Source organism: Arvicanthis niloticus, chromosome 22 (assembly GCF_011762505.2).
Source record: "Arvicanthis niloticus isolate mArvNil1 chromosome 22, mArvNil1.pat.X, whole genome shotgun sequence".
NCBI lineage: Eukaryota > Metazoa > Chordata > Mammalia > Rodentia > Muridae > Arvicanthis > Arvicanthis niloticus.
The window spans coordinates 38,815,963-38,838,184 of record NC_133429.1 but is presented as its reverse complement, the minus strand read 5'-3'; the positions used below and the strand labels follow the sequence as shown (position 1 = coordinate 38,838,184).

Here is a 22,222-nt window from a genome sequence, read left to right as displayed (position 1 = left end):
GGGAATCACTTCCTGATTCTCAGAGCAACTTGAACTCTACAAAATCTGGTTCTGCTTTCTTTTTTAAGATTTATTTTTAATTTTGTGTCTACGGGTGGGCATTTGTGTTTGAGTACAGGTGTCATTGGAAGCCAGAGGAGTCGTGTCCCCCAGGAGGTAAAGTTACAGATAGTTGACTTGGGTTCTGGGAACCAAGCTTAGTCCCCGTAAGCACTGAGCCATGTTTCCAGTGTCGGTTTCTACATCTGTGACCTGTTCCTTCCATGGCTGTTAGAATGGATTTGAGCGATACTTCCCTGTGAACTCAGCCGTATGGATCACAGTTTGCTGCTATTGGTAGCCTCCATTCCTGGGGCTTTTTTTTTTTTTTTTTTGGTTTTTCGAGACAGGGTTTCTCTATGTAGTCCTGGCTGTCCTGGCACTCACTCTGTAGACCAGGCTGGCCTCGAACTCAGAAATCCGCCTGTCTCCTGGGGCCTTTTCTTTATCCTCTTCAGTCATACTCTGTTTTAAACCCGTCACTGCACTCATGCACAGTAAGTACAGATGAATTACCTCGCTAGGTTCCCGTGGGTGCATTTTAATGTCTTTAGAAGTGGGAACTTGCCGGGCGGTGGTGGCACACGCCTTTAATCCCAGCACTTGGGAGGCAGAGGCAGGCAGATTTCTGAGTTCAAGGCCAGCCTGGTCTACAGAGTGAGTTCCAGGACAGCCAGGGCTACACAGAGAAACCCTGTCTCGAAAAACCAAAAAAAAAAAAAAAAAAAAAGTGGGAACTTTTCTGTAGATCACAATTGCTATAGAACTTTAAAAGTCCCAGCATGAACAGATTTTAGTTTGTGGTGCTGAGGATGGAATCCAGACACACAGGTTAGTAAATGGCAGAGGTGGAGACTGAGCCCACATAGTGAGGAGGGGGGTCTTCCCTCAGCCATGGTACTTCGGTGTTCTCCTAAGGTGTTTTCAATGTATGTTGACTTCAGGGCAATAAGCCATGCCCCTCCCCAACCCCTGAGATTCTGACTGACTTAGCCCTGCCTTAGCTGCCTGGGTGCTGAGGTTGCAGGTATGTGCCAGTATGTCTGGCAAATCCCACTTACTGAGTGCAAAATTACAGGTTACAGTGGTATGCCACTTAGGACAAAATAGAAAAGCCTGGTGGTCTGTTTTCCTAACAGTTGAAAACGAGTGAGGGTAGGCACAGTAGGAGTCTCAAGTTTTAAGTTTAGCTGAGGCATCATATTGAAGCTATCTCAAAAGAAAACAAGTTAGCTGTGTCCTGGCGTTTTTATTGTTATGGTAAAACACAAACTCAGGAGAGGATTTCATTCATCTTATATTTCTAGGAAATAACTCCTGGGGGGGGGGGGGGAAGTCGGAGAAGAAACTGACCGGTTTCTTCTGGTGCTGACCGGACTTCTTAGGTCTCCCTTTGCTTTCCCACAGCACCCAGGACCACCAGTCCAGGAGTGGCACCTTTCCTAGTGAACTGGGCCCTCCCGCACCAACTGTTCATCAAGAGAATGCCACACAAGCCTGGCCACAGGCCGGTCTGGTAGAGGTATTTTCTCAGCTGAAGTTCCCCCTTCCCAAATGATTCCTAGCTTGTGTCAAGATGACATACTACTCATCTCTGAAAACCGAGGGAGGTCAGTAGGAAGAGCTTGCCTCGCTTCATCCCCGCCCGGGATGGTCTGCAAGAGATTTCCCTCAGTCCTTTGGGTTTCCAGACTGAAATCCAGGGGAGAAATAATATTCGGTGCTTCAGCCTTTCTTATTTCACTGATGAGATCTTAGTGTCTACAAGACGGTGCATCGGAAGATGGCGCTCAGCTCACAAACCCCTTTGGTAAACCTCTATCTCCAGAAATATTTACATTATAATTCATAACAGCAAATAACAGTTACGAAGTAGCAACAAAAATAATGTTATGGTTGAGGGTCACCACAGCATGAACTGTGTTAAAGGGTCACAGCATTAGGATGGTTGAGAACCACTGAACTAGGCATAAACAAATTTAATAAATGTTAATACCATATAAACATGGTTGAAAGCTTAAGACTGGAAATATTTTTTTCCAGCAAAATCAGCCACGTTTGAGAAAGGTATGTTTGTTGCAAACTTAGTGATTTAGGAAAAAAAAAAAAAAAAACCAACTTGGCTATACTTCAAATGTTACTGATTTAAGAGCAGTTGCATAATGAGAACTCTGGTCAGTTTCAACTCAAGGCTGCAGACTATAGCTTATGGGAGAAGATAGGTCTGTTCATTGTGAGAGGGAAGACTGGTCAAAAAAGCAACCTGTAAATTGCTATAGCAGAAGCTTCCTTGGAAAGCAAATTCTTGTTTAGAGTCATCTGAGTATACGGCTTCAGTCACCTGAATAAGAATAGACAAAAAAGAACAGTCTAGCAACCTAATAGAAATTCAGACTCATTTCAAGAAGTCTTTCCCTCTGGGTATAAACATACTACATTTGATGATTAAAGGCATCTTTGGCGGTCTGATCACTGGGCTGCAGGTCCTCTGCACCAGAGAGGTGGTGACAGGGTCATGAGATACTCCAGGACCTCCTCTGACTTAGCCAGCGGTATTTCTGAAAGGATTCTGACGTTTCAGAACCACACTTGTGAAGGTCAGTCCTCCTGTGGTCTCTTTATAAAACCTTAATATGGTTTGTCTTAGTTAAGATGACGATTTCTGTCCTTGTGTTTTGAAAAGGTTATTAAATCACATACAGCAGTTTAGAATGTATGTGTCTTTGATACATTCTTCTCTAAATAATGGCCAAAATACCTAGGTTTGTAGACTGTCAACAGACCCTATGAACAAAAACCCAAACAAATTATGATAAAAGCCAAAATAAAAGCTGAGACTTCCACTTCAAACTTCAAAGACATGTTTTAGGTGAACTGATTTTTACATTCTGTCTTTAACAAGGTAGACTCGGGGCACATGGTTCTGTTCTGGAGGGCAGCCTGCACTCACCCTAGCCATCAGGAGGCTGCCTAGGAAAGGAAAGGCTTGACCTTTCAGATGACAGTAAACTGAGTGGACTTTAGGTCAAACCTTACAAAGGAAAGTAAGTGACACCAGCTTGAACCACTGGGAAGCTGGGAAGCAAAACTCCATGGAAAGGCTTCATGGTGCTTACAGCAGGGGGTAAAGGACTGGGAAGCTCAAGCCTGTGTAATCACAGGCTTTTTTTTTTTTTTTTTTTCTTCGAATCAAGACTGATTAGGTAGAGTTGTCTCTTTCAGGAGCCAAATTAGTAACAATACATTGATACTAGATGGAGCTTAGAGACCTGAACATTTGGTAGCGTTGTTTTCTTTATTTTAATAAATACTGTCTTTGAAGCACTCACCAGCGTTGTGACCAGCCACTTCTGCATAGTGTATGGAAGAGAGGCTGTGGTCCTTGCTCTTCGGTGTTTCAAAATAGCTCATATGAAGGAGCTGCCTCTGGCACAGGAGTGACAGGCCAGCAACAGCACACACGCTTCCCCTAGGAAGAGGTGCTGTGGACTGGAAATGTTTGCTTTGCAATATTCCTTTACAGCATCTCAACTGGCTCTCCACCTGCCCTGGGATGAGCCAGGTCTATCCCTTCTGCTCTTAATGCCTTCGGAACTGTTGGGTCCTTTGAATTGGCCTTCAACTGCAGCTGCTCAAGAGCTGGGAGGAAGGAGGGGAGAGGGTGGCTCTTGATTCTCTTCCTTAGCCAGTGCATATCGCCTAGCTTTTCTGGGGTCAGGCTCAGGCGTCTCCTCTGCCCATCGCCCAACGCGGCGAACACCTTTGCCCACCTTGGGGGCATTTCTGCAAGGATTGTGGTCATAGATGACCAGCTTCAAATTTGTCAAGTGGGCCAGGCTGGGGAAGTAGCGGATACTGTTCCGATCCACGTCGATCACCTCCAGGAAGGGCATGTGAAGCAGCACTGAGGGGAAGTCAGCGAGCTGATTGCCTGAGAGCCAGATGGTCCTGAGTTCGCGCAGGCGCCGGAGCTGGCCGGGCAGCAGACGTAGGGCGTTGGAACCCGCATGCAGGGTTTTCAGGAGACTCAGTTCACAAACCACATCGGGCAGCCGGGTGAGGCAGTTGGACTCAAGCCACAAGGTCCGGAGGTTCTGGAGCAAGCTGAGCTCATCCGGGAGGTCACAGAGTTTGTTATTGCCCAGGTAGAGGATGCAGAGCTGTTTCAAGGTACACACCACCTGGGGGAGAGCTTTGAAGTTGTTGAAATCCAAGGCCAGGATCTGCAGGTTCTGCAGCTGTGCCAGGTCGGGAGGCAGGCTGTGAAGGTGATTGTCGCTGAGGTAGAGCTTTACCAGCTCGGTGAAGGAGCACACGTGCAGTGGGAAGCGACGGAGCTGGCTCCCGCTCAGATCCACCATCCTGTCCAGAGGCATCTCCCGGAGGTCTCCCACCACATAACTCTGGCAGCGGTCGGTGGGGATGAAAGCTACAAGGGCCCGGATGGTGTTCCCCATGAGAAGCTGGTTGCGGGGTGAGCCTCTGCCCACCAACTCTGTCAAGGGAGTGGGTTGGCTCTGCTCGCTGCTCGGCATCCCTTCTACCCTCTCTTTATAACTCGGAATTCTGTGACAAAAGCCAGTCACTTTGACAGAATAAAGTGCTCCTGATAGTAGCTCGAGTGTCTGGTGACAGGCGGGACAGGCAGGGTCTGGGACGTCACGTCCAACTCACATATTTGTCTTTAATCACTTAAGCCCCGATCTCTTATCGACTCTTTCCTGATTTTTTTCCCCTAATGATAAAATACTTGTGACAAAGGTTGAGGGGTAAAAATGAAAAACACCTATATTTGTACTATGTAGGTAGAACTGTAAACATTTGAATGGATAGTCGTCTCCTTTTTGTTACAAATGATTGATTTTTTAAATTACATGTGAATTTTAAAAGTCACATCACATCTTGGACATAGTCTTGTACTTGCAGCTATAAAATATACAATGACTTTAAATCCTCGCACAGTATTCCACATGTGTATACAATGATCTAAACGGCTCTTCGAACTGGATCAGTAGGTGACTTATAATGTGTGGCTGTTCTAAAACACCCTTGCACATACAGATGCGAGGGCAGCACACATCCTTGAAAGTGTTGCCAAAGGCCTCCATCCTTTACAGATTCGCTCCACGGTTCCAACAAGCCTGGACCAATAATGAAATCAGAAGCAATGACTTCCGGTTTGGACAGTCTTGCTTTGTCACCAGCTAGCATCTTGCCACTCTTTAAAAGGGTACGTTTGAGCTGGAAAAATGTTCGTGTAGCAGAAAGTGAGGCCTTGGGATCCGGTTTCCATTTCTGCCAAAACAAACGCAGTAAAGCCCTTCTCTTTGACAAGAAGGAAACTCCAGGCCGACTAGCTTTCTAAGGTATGGATTAGTTAGAATGTAACCCTTGGGGGCAACTGTGCCAGGTGCATTTAAAAGCCCATGAAAACTCTGTGCTTCTGGTCCATAGTAGTATCCAGTTGAGAAAGCAGTGATAAGCCAGAACATTCCCAGGACCGCTCAAGAACGAGGGCCCTCAAGGTCTGACCACTGGGGGTTGGAGAAATGGCTCAAAGGTTAAGAGCACTTGCTGCCCTTGTAGGGGATCCAGGTTCCATGTCAGCCCAGTCCTCATAGCTGACGGCTCACAACTGCATTTAACTGCAGCTTTGTGTGTGTGTGTGTGTGTGTGTGTGTGTGTGTGTGTGTGTGTGTGTGTGTTGGTATAATGAAACAGCATCCTCTTCTGGACTCACACTTGTGTGTATACACACATGCACACACACACAAATACAACTATTAATTTAAAAATCTGTCTACTGGAAATGGAGGCCAAAGTGTTTAATGTCTCCCGGATGTGGGTCTTTTGCTGTACAGCAGGGCACAGGCTTCCCCGCTTCCTCCATACTCCTCTTCCCTGCTCACTGGCAGCATGTTGTCACCTGGGGTGACTTTACAAGTCAGCCAAGCATGTGGAAATCACATGCTGGAACTGGCAGCACTTTGGGTCATCCTGGATGCCTGAGTAAATTCTGGGAACAGACACTTCCCCCCTCACAGCTCCCGTGCCCCATTCAACACCCCACGGAGTCGGGGCAGGCGGAAAGTGAGTTGACCAAGTCGAGTCTCTTCCTTCTAGTACATGTTACAGTATACAGCTCCTCCTTCTGGTACGTCATTATAGTATAGATCTCCTTATGTTATATTACCGTTATAGTATTGATCTCCTTATGTTATTACTGTGTTAGAGTATAGATCTCCTTATATTACCATGTTAGAGTATAGATCCCTTATATTACCTTGTTATAGTCAAGATAACTGTTAAAGATAAACAGATAAATCTATATGAATCGACTTGGGAAGATACTTAGAAGTCTGGGGAATAAAACAAGCAACGTTTAAAACAATTTTATAATTTCCATCTATGAAAAATTATGCATCCATCCTTGTGTGAGAGCAACTATTTCTGTTAAGAAGTAACGGGGATTGTTTATAAGAAATCTTCCTGGAGGGTTAGGATGACATGGGGGAATGTTACTTTCCCGTTAGAATTTTTTAAAGGGGCATGTATTATTTTAAAATTAAAACTTGATCCTAGTTCTTGACACATTAAGGCAGAAGAATTGCTGCAAACTTAAGTCCAGCCCAGACTAGGTAACAAGTTTCCAGGCAGTTTGGTCTGCAGAGTGAGACCCCCATCTAAAAACAAAACAAAGATAATAACAAAATAAAATATAGAACTAACCCAGAAAACAAAGAACCTGGCCCACCAGCGTGGTGCTCGCTGCTTGGAGAGAGCAGCCTGGCTTGGTGGGAAGAACTGGATCGCCAGGGTCCTTCTTCAACACCTTCCCTGTGACAGACCCGGCCGATCCACAGGGCGGGAACATCCAGGACAGTGAGTGGCCCGTGGAACCTGTCACCACTCACTTCCTACTCACGGGTTTGTGACCAAAGCTGGTGGTTTCAGCCTCGCTAGACTTTGAATGTCAAGGGCTATTATCTTGAGCCCTTTCCTTGCTTTGCATCTTTGTGTTAGTATAATAAGTAGTCTCTGGACAAGTGCTCGGCTTTGCCTCTATATTTAGCCTAGTCCGTGGTGACCACAAATGGTCATGAAGCAGTGCCCACATTGTCCCTAGAAATGATAACAACAGAGGTATTGCTACTGGCTGTTATTTACTGAGCACCTGCTAAGTGCTAAACCCAGTGCCACATACTTTGGTATAGCATATAAGATTCTTACATGTAGGTAAGTGTAGTTTTACTCCGTTTCTTCTATGAGGAACAAGTGGCTCAGAGAGCCTTTATAATGACGTCACACACTTATTGAGGGAACCTGGTAGTTAACAAAGCAGACCCATGTCACAGAGGAATGCTCCAGGCCTTGGAAAGTAGGGCATTTCCTTAATCTTTGTTCCAACACACAGGACTTCCAGCTTTTTACCACCAGCTCGCCCGCCCCACAGGTGAGGGTGGGGAGTTGAGCATCAGTCTCATGATTTGGAAATAGTTTTCTGCTGACTTGTGTCTATGACCCATGCTACTCACTGCTGCCCTGACCCCTGGTTGTCTCTTCTGCAGCAGTGGGCTTTACGTAGCTCTCTTCTGTTTCCCTGTATCACTAGCAGCTGAATCGGGGCACACAGGGAGGAGTCATTTGTCCTTGTCCCACCCTAGCTGAAAAGGATGACTGGAGTTAAGTTCTCAGATTCAGTCACAGGGAGTCCATGTTTTCCAGCCCCAAGATTCACAAAGTAAGGGGCACCCTAAATATAAGGTGAGTTAAATATAAAGTGAGTTGCCTGCCCACAGACAAAAAGAACCACACATACCCCCAGAACTGGTCTGGGGTTCCCTGTTTCTCCCGTGGCTGGCTGCCCGGTCCTGCGAGGTGATTTTTCTTCCTGTATCTATGTGATAATTGTGAACAGTCTCTTCAAGCAGGTTTAATTAAGATGGAATGTGTGCTGTTCCCCAGAGCTGGGACCCGAGTGGTTTTTCTAAACAATCACCCAATGCAAAAAGGTCTTCAGTGGGGGGTTTATGACGCTGAGACTCCAAAAGAATCAGGTCACATTCGGAGCCATAACTATATCAACGTTAGAAGTACGACTCACACAGGAATGGGTGCATCAGCTGTCTGTTTGCCCACCACCAGTAAAGACTGAAACCAGAGCCATCCATCAAAACAGCTCCCGCCAGCATGGCATTTGATTAGCTTGGTTCCATGATTTTTTTTGTTTTTTGTTTTTTGTTTTTTATTTTATTTTTTCAAGACAGGGTTTCTCTGTGCTGTCCTAGAACTCTCTCCCTGTAGGCCAGGCTAGCCTTGGACTTACAGAGATCCACCTGCTTCTGCCTTTGGAGTGCTGGGATTAAAGGCATATCCCACCGCTACCTGATTCCATGATTTTAAAAGTTAAAAAAAAAAAAAACCTTCTGTTTTTACTATATTTTGTAAGTTAGATTTTGATGAGTTCAGAGGGATACTACCACACTCTGTTCACAAGGTGGCGGTAGAGTTTAGTATTAAGGGTAAGGACTGCTATTAAGAAGAGCATTTATGATCTGAATCTGGACCTTGTGTTTGTCTGTCTGTCTGTCTGTCTGTCTTCCTCCTCCTCCTCCTCCTTTTCCATTTTTAGGATTGAACTAAACTTTATTGGCTCAACAATAAACTGCTAAGAAAAGTTTAACACCCTTGGAAAACAGACCTTGTGTATTTCTTCGAGAGCTTTGGGAGTTAGTTTTGAGTCACCTGATAGGATGCTGGGAACTAACCTTGGGTCCTCTGAAAGACCAGCATGCTCTCTTTCCTGGTCCCTCCAGTCTCATGGCCTTTGTTCTTAATAGCAATTTTCCTCCTCCAGGAGACCGTTGGTAACATATGAATACTTTGTTTATTTGCCTGGTTTTGATACAGAATCACCATTGCTGTACACGCTGGAGAAAAAAAAAAAAAAAAAAAAAAAAAAAAAACCGCCTAAGTTGTCTAAGATCGACTGCTCCTTGTGGTCAACCTCCCACAGAGAGGAGACTGTTGTAACTGAGAGACAGCAGGGTTTAGTGGGGAGGGGCGGGGTGCTGCTGAATAGTCTACAGTGTGCAGGACAGACCCTCCCCTCAACTCAGAATTATCCACCTCCAGTATGTATGCCGTGTTCCAAGGCTGAGAAACCCTTAGCTGTCTGTGCCAGTGTGAGACACTTGGTCTTCTTCCTGAGAACTGTATCACCAAATCACCAGCAGATTAAACAACTAGGAGCTTATATTCTTCACGGAACAAATTGTTTGTAATCTTGGGGAAGGTTTTCTTTCAATGTAATACAGTGGGTAGGATAGTATTGAAATTCTCCACATACAACTGATACAACTGGCCTTTTATGAATTCCTTCCGGGCCAGGCAAATGACTCAGTGAATAAGGTTGCCTGCCGGACAAGCCTGGTGACCTGACTTTAATTTCTGGACCCCTTGTCAAGATATAAGGAGAGGACCAACTCCACAAAGTTGTTCTTTGATTTCTACGTTTGTGCCACAGAACTTTATGACCACCCCACATCTAGAATATAAAGATAATGATAGTAATGAAAGCAGCATCACCATATGTTCCTTTGTTGCAGCTGATTGTAGTTGTGCATGCATTTGTTCCCAGCTACCAGCGCTCAGGGGATTGAGGTTGAGGTTTGTGAGTTTAAGGCCAGCTTGGGCCCAAGGCACATCATACAGGTTTTTTTTTTGTTTTGTTTTGTTTTGTTTTGTTTTGTTTTGACTTTCCTTTGGCAGTCTTGATATTTCTAAAATTTCCTAATAAATTGTGGGTTTATGGGTTAATATTGTGAAGGAAGCTTTGGATTTGAACCTGTGGAATTTGAATTGTCTATGTTTTACAAAGGACCCACCAGGCCTGGAGAGATGGCTCAGCGGTTGAGAATACTGACTGCTCTTCCAGAGGTCCTGACTTCAATTCCCAGCAACCACATGATGGCTCACAACCATCTGTAATGGAATCCGATGCCTTCTTCTATTGTGTCTCAAGACAGCAACAGTGTACTCACATACATTAAATAATAAATATTTAAAAAAAAAAACCAAAGGACCCACCAAGCCAAGCCTCCTACAGTCTCAGTCTCTGGCTTCCTCTCTCCTCTCCTCTCTCTCTCCCTCCTTCCTCTGTTCTTCTTCTCTTCATCTCGGTAATGGGGTTAGGAGAGAAATCCACCTGTGAAGTACCACGTGACACTCAGACACCCCCTCAGCACCAAAATCTGTCATCCTTTGGCTAGATGACCTCGGAAGAGCGGCTTAACCTGTTTACAAGTTTAAATTTCTCAGATGTGGATGATGATGGTTCTTCTGATAAGGACCAAGTGGGTGTTCATACACAGAGCAGAGAGGAAACTTGGCCTACATACGTCAGGGGTTTCCACTCAGCCCTCTGCATCTTCTCTGTCAGGTGTGCCTGGTGTCTCCTCGAATCTCTCTGGGATGTAGACTTTTGCTGTGGTTGGAAAGCAGCTCGAGTCACATCGATGGAACTCCTAGCGACTTAGAACCTCCTGGAATCCTTGAAGCTTCGGAAATCAATGAGCCGCTGCCACCTCTAGTGTGTGGGAAGAGGATGCAAATTCTAAACAGTGAAGGAGATGTCTGCGGCTGGTGTGCTTTTAGATAGTTGTAGATGAGGGGACATCAGAGGAGGCTGTGAGAGGCCAAGTCTTTTAAATTCAGACTCTATTTTAGAGAATTTGAACTAGGTCAACTAACAGGCCGGTACCTAGCATTGGTTTCCAACTTACCCCACAATGAAACTCGAGCTTAGCTTCAGTTTCTAGGCTAACCCCCAACAAGACCAGCATCAATCTCCCCCACCAAATCCGGAGTAACCAGGACAACGCCCCCAACAGCCCGAGTTCTATCTAACACCCACCAAAGGGGAGGGAAATAGAAGTTAAGTTTATGGTTTGACTCCCAGCACCAGCCAATTATGGTAAAGACCTTAGTAGCTCTCTGATTAGATGTTTACCAGGCTAGAAAACCTCCCCACCCCCACCCCCCAGCTGGCAGGTGGGGGATCCTGACTTGAGCTTGTGAATAAAGACTCTGGCGTGATTGCATCGGATCTGCTCCTGACTGGTCTATCAGGGTTTGTGAACTCGTCCTTGGCAGAGCAGTTGGCATACTCTTAGTTTTTGGCAGCAGCTCTCCTTGGTTGCCACCTTCCAGCCTGGATACATTGTAACAATATCTTTTATTCTTCTCTTGTAAATGTGGTCTCTGATGCTTACTCCCTTCCATCTGCTGACCTAAGCCTAATCCTGGAAGCGTCTAGCCTTCATACAATCTATCTAGGCCTAGAATACTTGCAGCCTCCAAGACTTACTGCTGATAAGCTCACCCTTTCTAGTTCTTTGTGATCCCTGGCTGGCTGGTTCAACTCAACTGTTATGGTTCAAACTACTCCCCAAGCTGACTGGTTCAATCTGGCCTCTTTTTTAAACTTCTTCTGAATTATTCTGCTTGGCCTTATACTAACTTTGGCAATATGTTCTAATCTTCTGGCTCTTTCTTGTTCTCTGGCTTGTTCTGTCTTCATTAATCTCTAGCTTGTTCTGTCTTCAGCCTGTCTCTCTAAAACTCTCCTGGTAAAACCACCTCCTCCTCCCTCTCTGCTGCTCTACTCTCCCTCTCCACTTACTCTACTGTCTCCACAAATTCTACTGTATCCTGTATTTTACTCTCTTCCTCCTGTACTGTCTGTCTCTCCATTAAGTAGCTTTCCTTTCTTCTCTCTTCTTGTGAGAGTTGGGCATATCATATTCTGTCAAATCTTTCTCTGATTCGTCACTTTGTCTGCCACTCAATTAGACATCACTTTCAAACATGAGTGCTTCCTTCTACCAACTAACTTTACCTTCATTGTTGGGATTAAAGGTGAGTAGAAAGGGTGTGTCTGTGTTCCAGCCAGAGGGATTAAAGGTGTGTGCCAAGGGCTGAGCCTCACTACCACTAAACAGAGGTTCAAATATCCTGTAACAATACACTGCTGAGTTGATATTGGAATGAATGGAATTAAACCCAAGTAAATTGACACCAGCCTCATAAACTCACACGTCTGTCTGTCTGTCTGTCTGTCTGTCTGTCTGTCTGTCTGTGTTTTTCTTTCTCTTCTTCAGGAACTGAAATCCAGGCTTCATACACGCTAGGCAAGTGCTCTACCACTGAGCTACCCTTAATACCTTCTCTATTTTTTTTCAGGATCTATTCAATACAATTTATATCTAGAAGGCATTGTTGTATTTTTTGCACTTAAGATTGGACATCTTTTGGTAAGCGCATCCCCACTGATGTAATCATTGTGAAGCAGGGGCCCTGGATCAGCTCAAGGAATCTCATCAGCTGGAGCTGTCCTTGGTGCTTCTGCTTGGGAGGTGTGTTATAAAGCAGGATGAGAGTGTCTGTGTGACTGTTGTGAGTAGCTTATAAGACAAGACGTCTGGGTGCATCTGGCTTGCAGAGTGCCACAAATAAACTTGGCCCCTTCAGAGCCTCAGGGTGAGTGTGATGGTTTGTATACTTTTGACCCAGGGAGTGGCACTATTAGGAGGTGTGGCCTTGTTGGAGTAGGTGTGTCACTGTGGGTGTGGGCTTTAAAACCCTCATTCTAGCTGCCTGGATGCCAGTATTCTGCTAGCAGCCTTCAGATGAAGATGTAGAACTCTCAGCTCCTCCTGCACCATTCCTGCCTGGGTGCTGCCATGTTCCCACCTTGATGATAATGGACTGAACCTCTGAACCTGTGAGCCAGCCCCTTATGACTAAATGTTGTCCTTATAAGAGTTGCCTTGGTCATGGTGTCTGTTCACAGCAGTAAAACCCTCACTAAGACAGTGAGCGAGATGTTTTCTTTGTTTGCATCTACTCATGAGGAGGGGAGATTTGGCATCAGTATGGCTCTGTTTCAGGAGTCTGTTGGTTCTGATCTTTGCTAGACACAGCCCACTTGAACTGCCATCTATATGTAGGCAGTGTAGTTGAAGGGTCCAGGACTTGGACTCAGAAGGTCTCTGAACTCTGAAAGTCTCTTTGAACTCTATCAATTGTTTCCTTGCTTATCTTTCCGTGATCTATTTCTCCTTTTCTGGAAAGAAGACGGTTGTATCCCTAACAACCCATCAAGCTAGGAAGCGTGAACATTCTGCTGGGAGACTTTAGTGTTAACAAATGCTAGGCATATTTTACCTGGAAATGTCTGGTTCTGCTGGTGAGTTTTATGTCCACTTAACACAAGCTGGAGTCATTGGAATGGAGGGAGCCCCAACTGAAAACAAAACAAAACAAAACAAAACCTCCCTAGATTGGGCTGTAGGTAAGCCTGTAGGGCATTTTAAAAATTAGTGGTTGACGTCAAAGGACCCAGCCCATTGTGGGAAGTGCCATCTCTGGGCTAGTGGTCCTGGGTTCTATAAGAAAGCAGGCTGAGCAAGCCATGGAGAACAAGACAGTTAACAGAACCCCTCCACGGCCTTTGTATCAGCTCCTGCCTCCAGGTTCCACAATGATGAACAGTGATGTGGAACCATAAGCCAAACAAAACCTTTCCTCCCCAAGTTGCTTTTGAGTATGGTGCTTCAACAGAGCAGTAGTAACCCTGACTAACGCTTAGGCTAAGTGTGGAAGATGGGTCAGAGATCAAGCTTGAGAAATACACGGCTGTTTGAATTTTCATTCAAATTCCAGATCGTAAAGTTAAAATCAACAAGGTCCCAGCCCACTATTGCTTTGTACATCTCCCTAAGACAATTAGAGGGACCAACACGACAAACATAGAGGGCCTTCATGGGCTATGTGCTCACAGGGAGTAGATATTAAAACTCAGATTTTAAAATCAACCTTGCTGTGGACTGGGGTCGGTGAGGTCTTACAACCTCAGTTTACTTATCTGCCAAATTGGGCTCGGCCTGAGGTCACGGAGATACTGGGTTCAAAGTACCTCACACACGGAAACTGCTTCCTTCATGTTCTAATCCCTTTATTATTAGTGTTATCATCAGATGTGGGGAAAAGATTATTTCAGGAAGTCCTTGGATACTCAAATGGCTGGGCCCGGGGCCAGCATGGAGGTGGTGGCGTCTCCCTTTCCTAGATCTATCTGTCCTTCAGATTGGTTTCAGAAAGACCTAAAACTTTCCTAGTCAACTCTATATCCTCCTGGGCTCACACCAGTTCCCTATAGCCTATTCCTATGGTGATAGAAAAATAAAAACTTTCTCTTTAGTCTCTGGAGTCCTTTGGGTTTGACATGCCTCTCATGGGCTCATCTGTAAGGGATTTGGTCGCTGGCTTGTGGTGTTATTGGGACAATATTGGCACAGTATGGAATCGTCAGGAGATTGAGGCCTCCTGGGAAAGTAAGGTGATCGGGCACATGCACTGGAGGGGACCATCTCTAGTCTCTAGTCTCTTCCTGCCTGACTGGTCTTGTATTTTATTCACCACAGGGTCGTTATGGCATTTTTTTTCCTACATCAAAGGCTCTCCCCCAAATGGGTCCAAGTTGCCACAGGGCCTGAAAACTCTGAAACTGTACTGTACACCTAACGCACTGTCCGTTCTCTCTCTCTCTCTTTCTCTCTCTCTCTCTCTCTCTCTCTCTCTCTCTCTCTCTCTCTCTGTCTCTCTTATGTATATGAGTACACTGTCGTTGTCTTCAGAAACTCCAGAAGAGGGCATCATCAGATCCCATTACAGATGGTTGTGAGCCACCATGTGGTTGCTGGGAATTGAACTCAGGACCTCTGCAAGAACAGTCAGTGCTCTTAACCACTAAGCCATCTCTCCAGCCCCACACTGTCCTCTTTTAATTGGATTTTTCTTGAGTCGATTGTCGCCACCAAAGTTTCTCATACAGATACTTGCTTCTTTTATAGCAAAATTTGCTTTTTTGTTGATTTTGAACGGTTTCTTAGAGAGGCTGGCGAGCTGCTACTGTTTGGTTAGTAAGCGCCTTCCAAGGCCTACACTTCCAGACTCCCGGGGCTTAAAGCTATGCTCCACAGTGCCCCTGGTTAGCCTTGTTTCCTTTTGTTTGTTTGTTTGGCATTTTGAACAATGGTCAAAGACTCTTAGGATATCACCAACCTGCTCCTCGGTCAGAAGCAAAGGTTTGGAAAGAACAAACCTCTGTCTAAAAATAGGGCGGCCAGAGTGGAGACTGCTCTGGTGGACCGAGAGCTTTCCTGGTGTGTTGACTCTACTGTTAATGCTTTCTGTTCCCAGTGCCCAGATGAGTCACAGCTGCTTTTCTGACCAGAAGGCCCTGGGGATGCTGGCCTCATGAGACACTTCAGGTGTTCAACAGCAAACACCACACGTGAGGGAGGAGTGGCCCAAGCTGGGGGCGGGTGTACAAAGCTGCTTTGTACACAATCTCCCTGGTCAGCGCTCTCCCCACACCCTCTCTCTCACACACATTTTTCTTTTCGAGTTCTGTCAAAAGTTAGGATTTCCCTCTTCTAGTTATTACGGCTGTGGGCTGGGGTAGCATACTGGTCAAGAGATGCTCTCTGAAGCCAATTGTTTTTTGTTTTTGTTTTGTTGTTTTGTTTTCCATTGGAAAACTTCGCTCTTTTTGTGATGTCAGAGATTGACAGGGGCTATCACATGCTAGGTAAGTGCGCTGTCACTGAGCTACAGCTACAGTCCATAAAATTAAGCTTTTAAGAATAGGTTTTAGGTTTGCGGCAAGATTGAGTGGAAATTACAGAGATTTCTTATATGCTTCCTGTCCCGCCCACTTTGTGATGGTTTGAGTGAAAATGCCCCTCCCCCCACTGTAAGTCGGTAGAGAGTGGCACTATTAGGAGGTGGGGCCTTGTTGGAGTGGGTGTGGCTTTGTTGGAGGAAGTGCATCATGGGATGGGCTTTGAGGTCTCAGAAGCTCAAGCCAGGCCTGGTGGCTCTTTCCTTCCTGCTGACTGCAGACCCTGATGTAGAACTCTCAGCTCCTCCGCCAACACCACATCTGTCTGCATGCTGCCACCAGGACCATAAAGAACTGAACCTCTGACCCCGCAAGTCAGCCCCAATCAAATGTTTTCCCTTATAAGAGTTACCTCGGTCATGGTGTCTACAAGACTTCAAAGTCAGTCACTATTAACACCCCCTTCCCCCATCAGAGCGCTGTGTAATCTACAACTGATAAATCTCCCCTGTCATACATTGTCACCCCAAATCCACAACCTATATTAGGGTTCACTCGTGGTGTGGTGCATTCTATAGCTTTTGAAAAGTATATGATTACTTGTCACCCAGCTTTGCGGTAACGTATACAGTACTGTCAGTGCCCTAAACCACGCCCCCTGGTGCATCAATCAATCTTGTCCTCAGCCCATGACCGTTCTTTTCTATCTCTATGGTATCCCCCTTTTTAGGACATCGTACAGTTGGAATCGTATGGGATGTCACTTTTCAGACTGGCCTCTTTCTCTTGGATATGTGATTTATACCCTTTGTGCAAGATCTCACAGCTTGCCAGCTCACTTCTGTTTCAGACTGAATGGAAACTGTTTGGATGCGTGGGCTATTTCCTTGCTTACCTACTGAGCGGCATTCTGGCTACTTCCATGACATTACTAACGCTGCTTCCATTACTAATTTTGGTAGTCACGAAGAAAGCTGTTGCAAACATAAACACTCATTTGCAGGTGTTGTGTGTGTGCATCAGTGTTTGATTTATTTGGATAAACACTGAAAAGCACAGGCTGCTCGATGATACGGTAGGAGCACACGTGGATGCTCGATGATACGGTAGGAGCACACGTGGATTTTGCAGAACCTACCAGTCTCCCAAACTGTCTTCCAAAGTGGCTATACTGTGCCAGCTTCAGCAGCAAAGACATTAAACTGGACTACTACAGAGACTCACAGGGCCCCTGTACTGTCTCACTCACGTTCCCCAAGCCCTGAACGAAGCCCCCAACGCTCAGCTTCCCAACATTGGATGTTGTCGTGTGCTAAGGTTTTCTTTGAGCCTGTTTTTTCTATTTGCAAGGGTCTTTTGTTTAGTTTGCTTTTGTTTATTTTTATTGTTTGGGATTGGACTGAAGGCCTTGTGCAATGCCAGGCAAACACACTACCAGGCAGCTGAGGTGGGTCGTTAACACGTCTTGGTTTCCATTCGTAAAACCTAGAAAGTAGCAGTGCCTCTATTGTTGGATAGATCCAAGGGATAGAGTGACGCACACGAAACGCACAGAACAGGTCCAGCTTACATGCACCCGATAACCATTAGTGTGACACTGGCTTGGTCTGGACCTCTGTTTCAGGAAACGCTTGAGGTTCTTGGCAAAAATGATGTTTACTTTGAGCCGATTCTGCAGTTATTTTTAATAATAATATCTGCCTTCTTGCCGTCCCCCATATTGAGGGCTTTTTGTACGGGGTGTTATGTAAATACCATGTCCAGACTGCTCCTTAGATGCTAGCACCGTTTTCTGCTTTAAGATGAAGAGGAGAGGGTAAGGCCTCGTGCAGGGACTCTGGAACAGAGTTTCAGCATCATGGCCGCCCTCCACGTGGTCATAATTTGGCGCTGGCTCTACTGGAGTTCTTGCTGTGTTACGGAGAAGCAGTACATTGGAAGAACAGTGTGAACAGGCAGCAGCAGGTGAAAGGGTTAAAAAAATTCAAAGCCTCCTAGCAGACTGAATAGAACCAAGAATGCAAGCCAGCTTGGTCGTGAGCTCTGTGTTTCAGGAACTTGGCTGACCACAAGATAGATGACTGATTACGTACAGGCTCTTAGAGAATAGCCTATACAAAATGTTCCCCATGACTGTTCCTTGGACCCTGTCACAAACTGAATAATGGACTGGGACTTTCCACAGGTAGTCTCCAATAACCCTCCTTCACTCCCCCTGGGTTGAGGTTTGCGCCCCCCCCCCCCCCCAAGTTGTGGTTTTTGGCTTTAAATTCTCTCTGTCTCCAAAGCCCCGGTGTCAGACCCCACTGCCCCTGCGTGGGTCATGGGTCTTGACCTCAGTATACTGATTGAAATATACCTCTTGCTGATTGCATCAAATTCGGTGTCTTGTGAGTTAATGGGTGGCCGTGAATTCTCGAGATTTGGGTGAGGTCCTCCCTTTGTGGAGGCCTTACATAGGCAGGCCCTCTCAGACTCTCTGCTCTCCAGACTTGCTGTTAAGTCTTAAACCCCCAGACAAATGGCTACCATACCAAAGCAGACTTGCCGCCAGGCTCTCCCACCATCCCTCATCCTTATCTGGTACAGAATATTGCTGCATACCCTGCCCCACTACTCTAAATTTTTTCAGCCCAGGGGCTGGGCTTCTCTTCCTTATATAATCTAGTCATTTTGGTTTCCTCGTCCTCTTGTCTGCCCTTTATGCTCTTGGCCTCCTGGCCTGGGCTGCCTCAGTCCATGGCTCTCTCTCTCTTCCTCTCCCTCACCCCACCCCACCCCACTTCACCCCTCTTGCAGTCCGGTTTGGTCTCCTGGCCATGTTCAGCCTGGGCCCTTCCCTCTGCTTACTTTCTCCCTTATAGTTATAATAAAAATATCTCCCGTACTTGAGAAGTAGATATGTCCCCCTCCTTTTATTTCATTATTTTTCTCATTCACTTCCAAGTTCTGAGAGAAGCCGCAACCGGGCACTGTAGATGAGCGAGCTTTTGGTCGCAAGCTACAAACTGCACAGACAGTGGCTGCATCCAGCGGGAGGTGTCGCAGTCCCGATGTGAGAGGCTCAAAGGCTTCACCAAGAGGGAGACGCTTTTAAAGAAACTGAAGAAAAGTGGAAGGATTTGTGGAGAGAGCCACATCCCTCTGGTGTCCACAGCCAAACTTCCCCAGTATCTCAGGCCTGGTTTCTGGCTGTCCAGGCCTCACCAAGCTCTGAGCCTAAGACCAGGCTCTTTAATATCCAGTGACGGAGGTGAGGCAGCCCCAAGTCCCCAGCTGCCCCTTCTAGAATACCTGCTGGGAGAGCAGTGGATTTGTCCTCTCATCCCCATCTGACTTGTTCCATGTGACCTGTTCCTTAGAAACCCTGGCTCTTTCTGGGTAGTGCCTTGGGGCAGTTTGGGACACGAGTGAAATGCTGGCGTAAACTCCAGGTCAGGCTGCCCTGGGTGTCCTAAGAAACACCTGTTGCTGGAAAGGCAAATCTGTAGAAATCAGAGAGGAATCATGGGTAAAATGGAAGGTAGGAAGTGGTTGGTGGAAAGTATCTTTAAGAGTGTTCTTGGAGCCGGACAGTGGTGGCGCACGCCTTTAATCCTAGCACTTGGGAGGCAGAGGCAGGTGGATTTCTGAGTTTGAGGCCAACCTGGTCTACAGAGTGAGTTCCAGGACAGCCAGGGCGACACAGAAAAACTGTCTCGAAAAAGAGTATTTTTGGGCTGGAGACTTGGCTCAGCAGTTAGGAGTACTGGCTGCTCTTCCAGAGGACCAGGATTCAATTCCCAGCAACCTCATGGCAGCTCACAAATTGTAACTCCAGTCCCAGGGGATCCAGAATCCTCATCTGCAGGCATTAGGCACACACGTGATTTAAGAGGGCAACCTGAACTGTGAACTAAGGATGACAGGCGTCACAGAATTTGAGAGAGCCTTAAAGGGGGCAGTCTGAGTAAGAATTTGATGACACATTTGGATCGTGCCAAATGCTTATTATTAGTCATCAACATCCAAATAATCGCTACTGGGCGGGGGTGGGGTGGGGGTGGGATCCTTGTGTCGCTCACCAGAGAGCTTGCGGGGAATGCTTACTAGCTTTAGTCCCCAGGAGTCACCAGGGGGCGCTCCTGGCCCTGCAAGTCAACCCCGGCATGGGTCTTTGATTCATAGGTAGGCAGATGTGAGAAAGCAGATACATGTCTTGCTTGCTGATCTGGAAGCCTGCAGCTAAGTGTTGAGAAAGAAACCACCTTTAGAACTGGAGCTGGCTGGTTTCCCTGGCAGGAGCAGAAGCTGACCTGACCACTCCTAGGAGGGCACATTCCATTCAAACCAGATAGTCTCCTGCAAGGATCTGGTTTCCTGCCTCCTCCCTGAAGGGCAACACCACAAATTCCTAAGGTGTAGTTTATTTATTTATTTTGATTTTAAGACATAATCTATTGGTAGACCCCCTCCTAATTTTGGACATATTAATGTGAGAAAGGAATGGCCTTTTATTGAAAAAAAATATATTTTTCTCAAATAATATATCCTGAATCCAGTTTCCCCTCTCTTTACAGTTCCCATTTTCTCCCTACCTCCCCTCCTATTCAGATCCACTGCCTTTCTTTCTCATTGAAAAACTAACAGGCTTCTAGGGCATAATAATGTAATAAAATATGATATCAGAATAGGACAAAGCAAACAGGCAGAAGGAAAAGAGCCCAAGGAAGAAACCATTTGTGATTAGTACAAGAGGAGTTGAAATAGGACCTTTTGGCCCACACAGGTTTAAAAGCGATGGTTCTCAACCTGTGGGTCGCGACCCCTCCAGGGATCAAAGGACTGTTTCACAGGAGTTACCTGAGAGCATCAGGAAAACACAGATATTTACATTACATTTCACAACAGTACCAAAGTTACAGTTATGAAGTGGCACGGAAAATAATTTTCTGACTGGGGGTCACTACAACAAGAAGAACTGTATTAAAGGGTCACAGCATTAGGAAGGTTGAGAACCACTGGCAGCCTTCTGTCAGGCTAACTGACCCATGCTTCCAGGCAATCCTCCTGTCTCTACCTCCTATCTTGACAGAGGAATGCCGGGACTGCATCTGAATCCAGTTTTTTTTTTTAAATTTTTTAAAGATTTGTTTATTTATTTATTACGTATACAGTGCACTGCTTGTATGTATGCCTGTATGCCTGTATGCCTGCAGGTCAGAAGAGGGCACCAGATCTCATTATATGTGGTCATGAGCTGCCATGTGGCTGCTGGGACTTGAACTCGGCACCTCTGGAAGAGCAGTCAATGCTCTTAACCTCTGGACCATCTCTCCATCCCTGAATCCAGCTTTACCTGTGGTATCTGGGCCTTCGTGGCTAGTCTTTCTCTCCACCGAACCATCTCTTCTACCTTTTTAAAACATTTTTTTTTTTGAATTATAGTCTCATTAGGTAGCTCAGTGTGGCCTGGAACTTCTGGGACCTCTCGCCTTGGAGTTTTTAGGATGTCAAACTGTTGATGGGAAACAGGAAGGCTGACATTGGTGCTCGGGGTTCTGGTTGTGGTGCTGAGGCCTTGGCATGATGCTGGTGCTGACAGCAGACTCTGGCTATTATTGTAAAGGCAGTGTGGTCGAGGCTGATACTGTGATGGGCCAGGGAGATGGCTCAGTGGGTGAGGGTGCTTGCTGCCAAGCCTGGTGGCTTGTGTTGGATCCCCAAGAGCGAACTGATTCCAGTACGTTCTCTTCTGATTGTCACATGCGTACCCTCCATCTTCACACAAAATGAACAAAGAATTAAATAAATAAATACAAACATATAATAAGAACATTTTAAAAAAGAAAAAAAGGTCACAGGAGGGTCCTTCATATTTTTTTTTTTATTTCTATTGTTTGGCTCAATTGGTCACCCCTAGGGATACTGGAGGATGATTAGCAAGTCCTGCCACAGGTGCCCAACAACAAGCCCACAGACTCACGCCAGATATCAAAGTCCCGGCATTCCTTTTGACTATTAATAGTAGCAACAGTCATTGACTACAACCAGGTAAGAAACAAAACAAAAGCTGAAACTGTATCAAACGGACTTCCTCCATTATGTATACAGTGTACTGCTTGCATGTGTGTATGCCTGCAGGTCAGAAGAGGGCACCAGATCTCATTGTAGATGGTCATGAGCCACCATGTGGTTGCTAGGACTTGAACTCGGGGGGTGGTGGGGCACCATCCCATGCTGCATGGCTATTCCTCCTCCCTGTCCTGTCCCACACTGCACTAACTCCTACTCCTACCCCTTGTCCCATGCTGTTCTGTAGACTGCTCTCTGGGTAGCACTGTACTCAGCAGAGCAGGCTCCCCCCAGCACCATGGACCGGCCTCTTGTGTAGAAGCTGAATGTCTGTAACAAGGAGACCCATGTACTGTTCTGTGCACTGGCAAACCCCAGCATCAACATCTGAACAAATGACAGACAGACTAGGACAGACAGACAGACAGACAGACAGATGGA

At 46.1% G+C, this 22,222-nt stretch overlaps 1 protein-coding gene and 1 long non-coding RNA gene across 2 annotated transcripts; one reads left to right on the top strand and one right to left on the bottom strand.

Annotated features, from left to right (window-relative positions):
* Window positions 1-2,138: 2,138 nt before the first annotated feature.
* Lrrc10 (leucine rich repeat containing 10) lies at window positions 2,139-4,615 on the bottom strand. The gene has a single exon (XM_076920292.1). The coding sequence runs from the start codon at window positions 4,572-4,574 to the stop codon at window positions 3,672-3,674; it is 903 nt and encodes a 300-aa protein (XP_076776407.1). The 5' UTR covers window positions 4,575-4,615; the 3' UTR covers window positions 2,139-3,671.
* A 1,480-nt stretch (window positions 4,616-6,095) lies between these two features.
* LOC143435719 (uncharacterized) lies at window positions 6,096-10,112 on the top strand. Its single transcript, XR_013106182.1, has 2 exons — window positions 6,096-6,193; window positions 9,920-10,112. It is a non-coding gene; the product is annotated as an uncharacterized LOC143435719 (long non-coding RNA).
* Window positions 10,113-22,222: the final 12,110 nt, after the last annotated feature.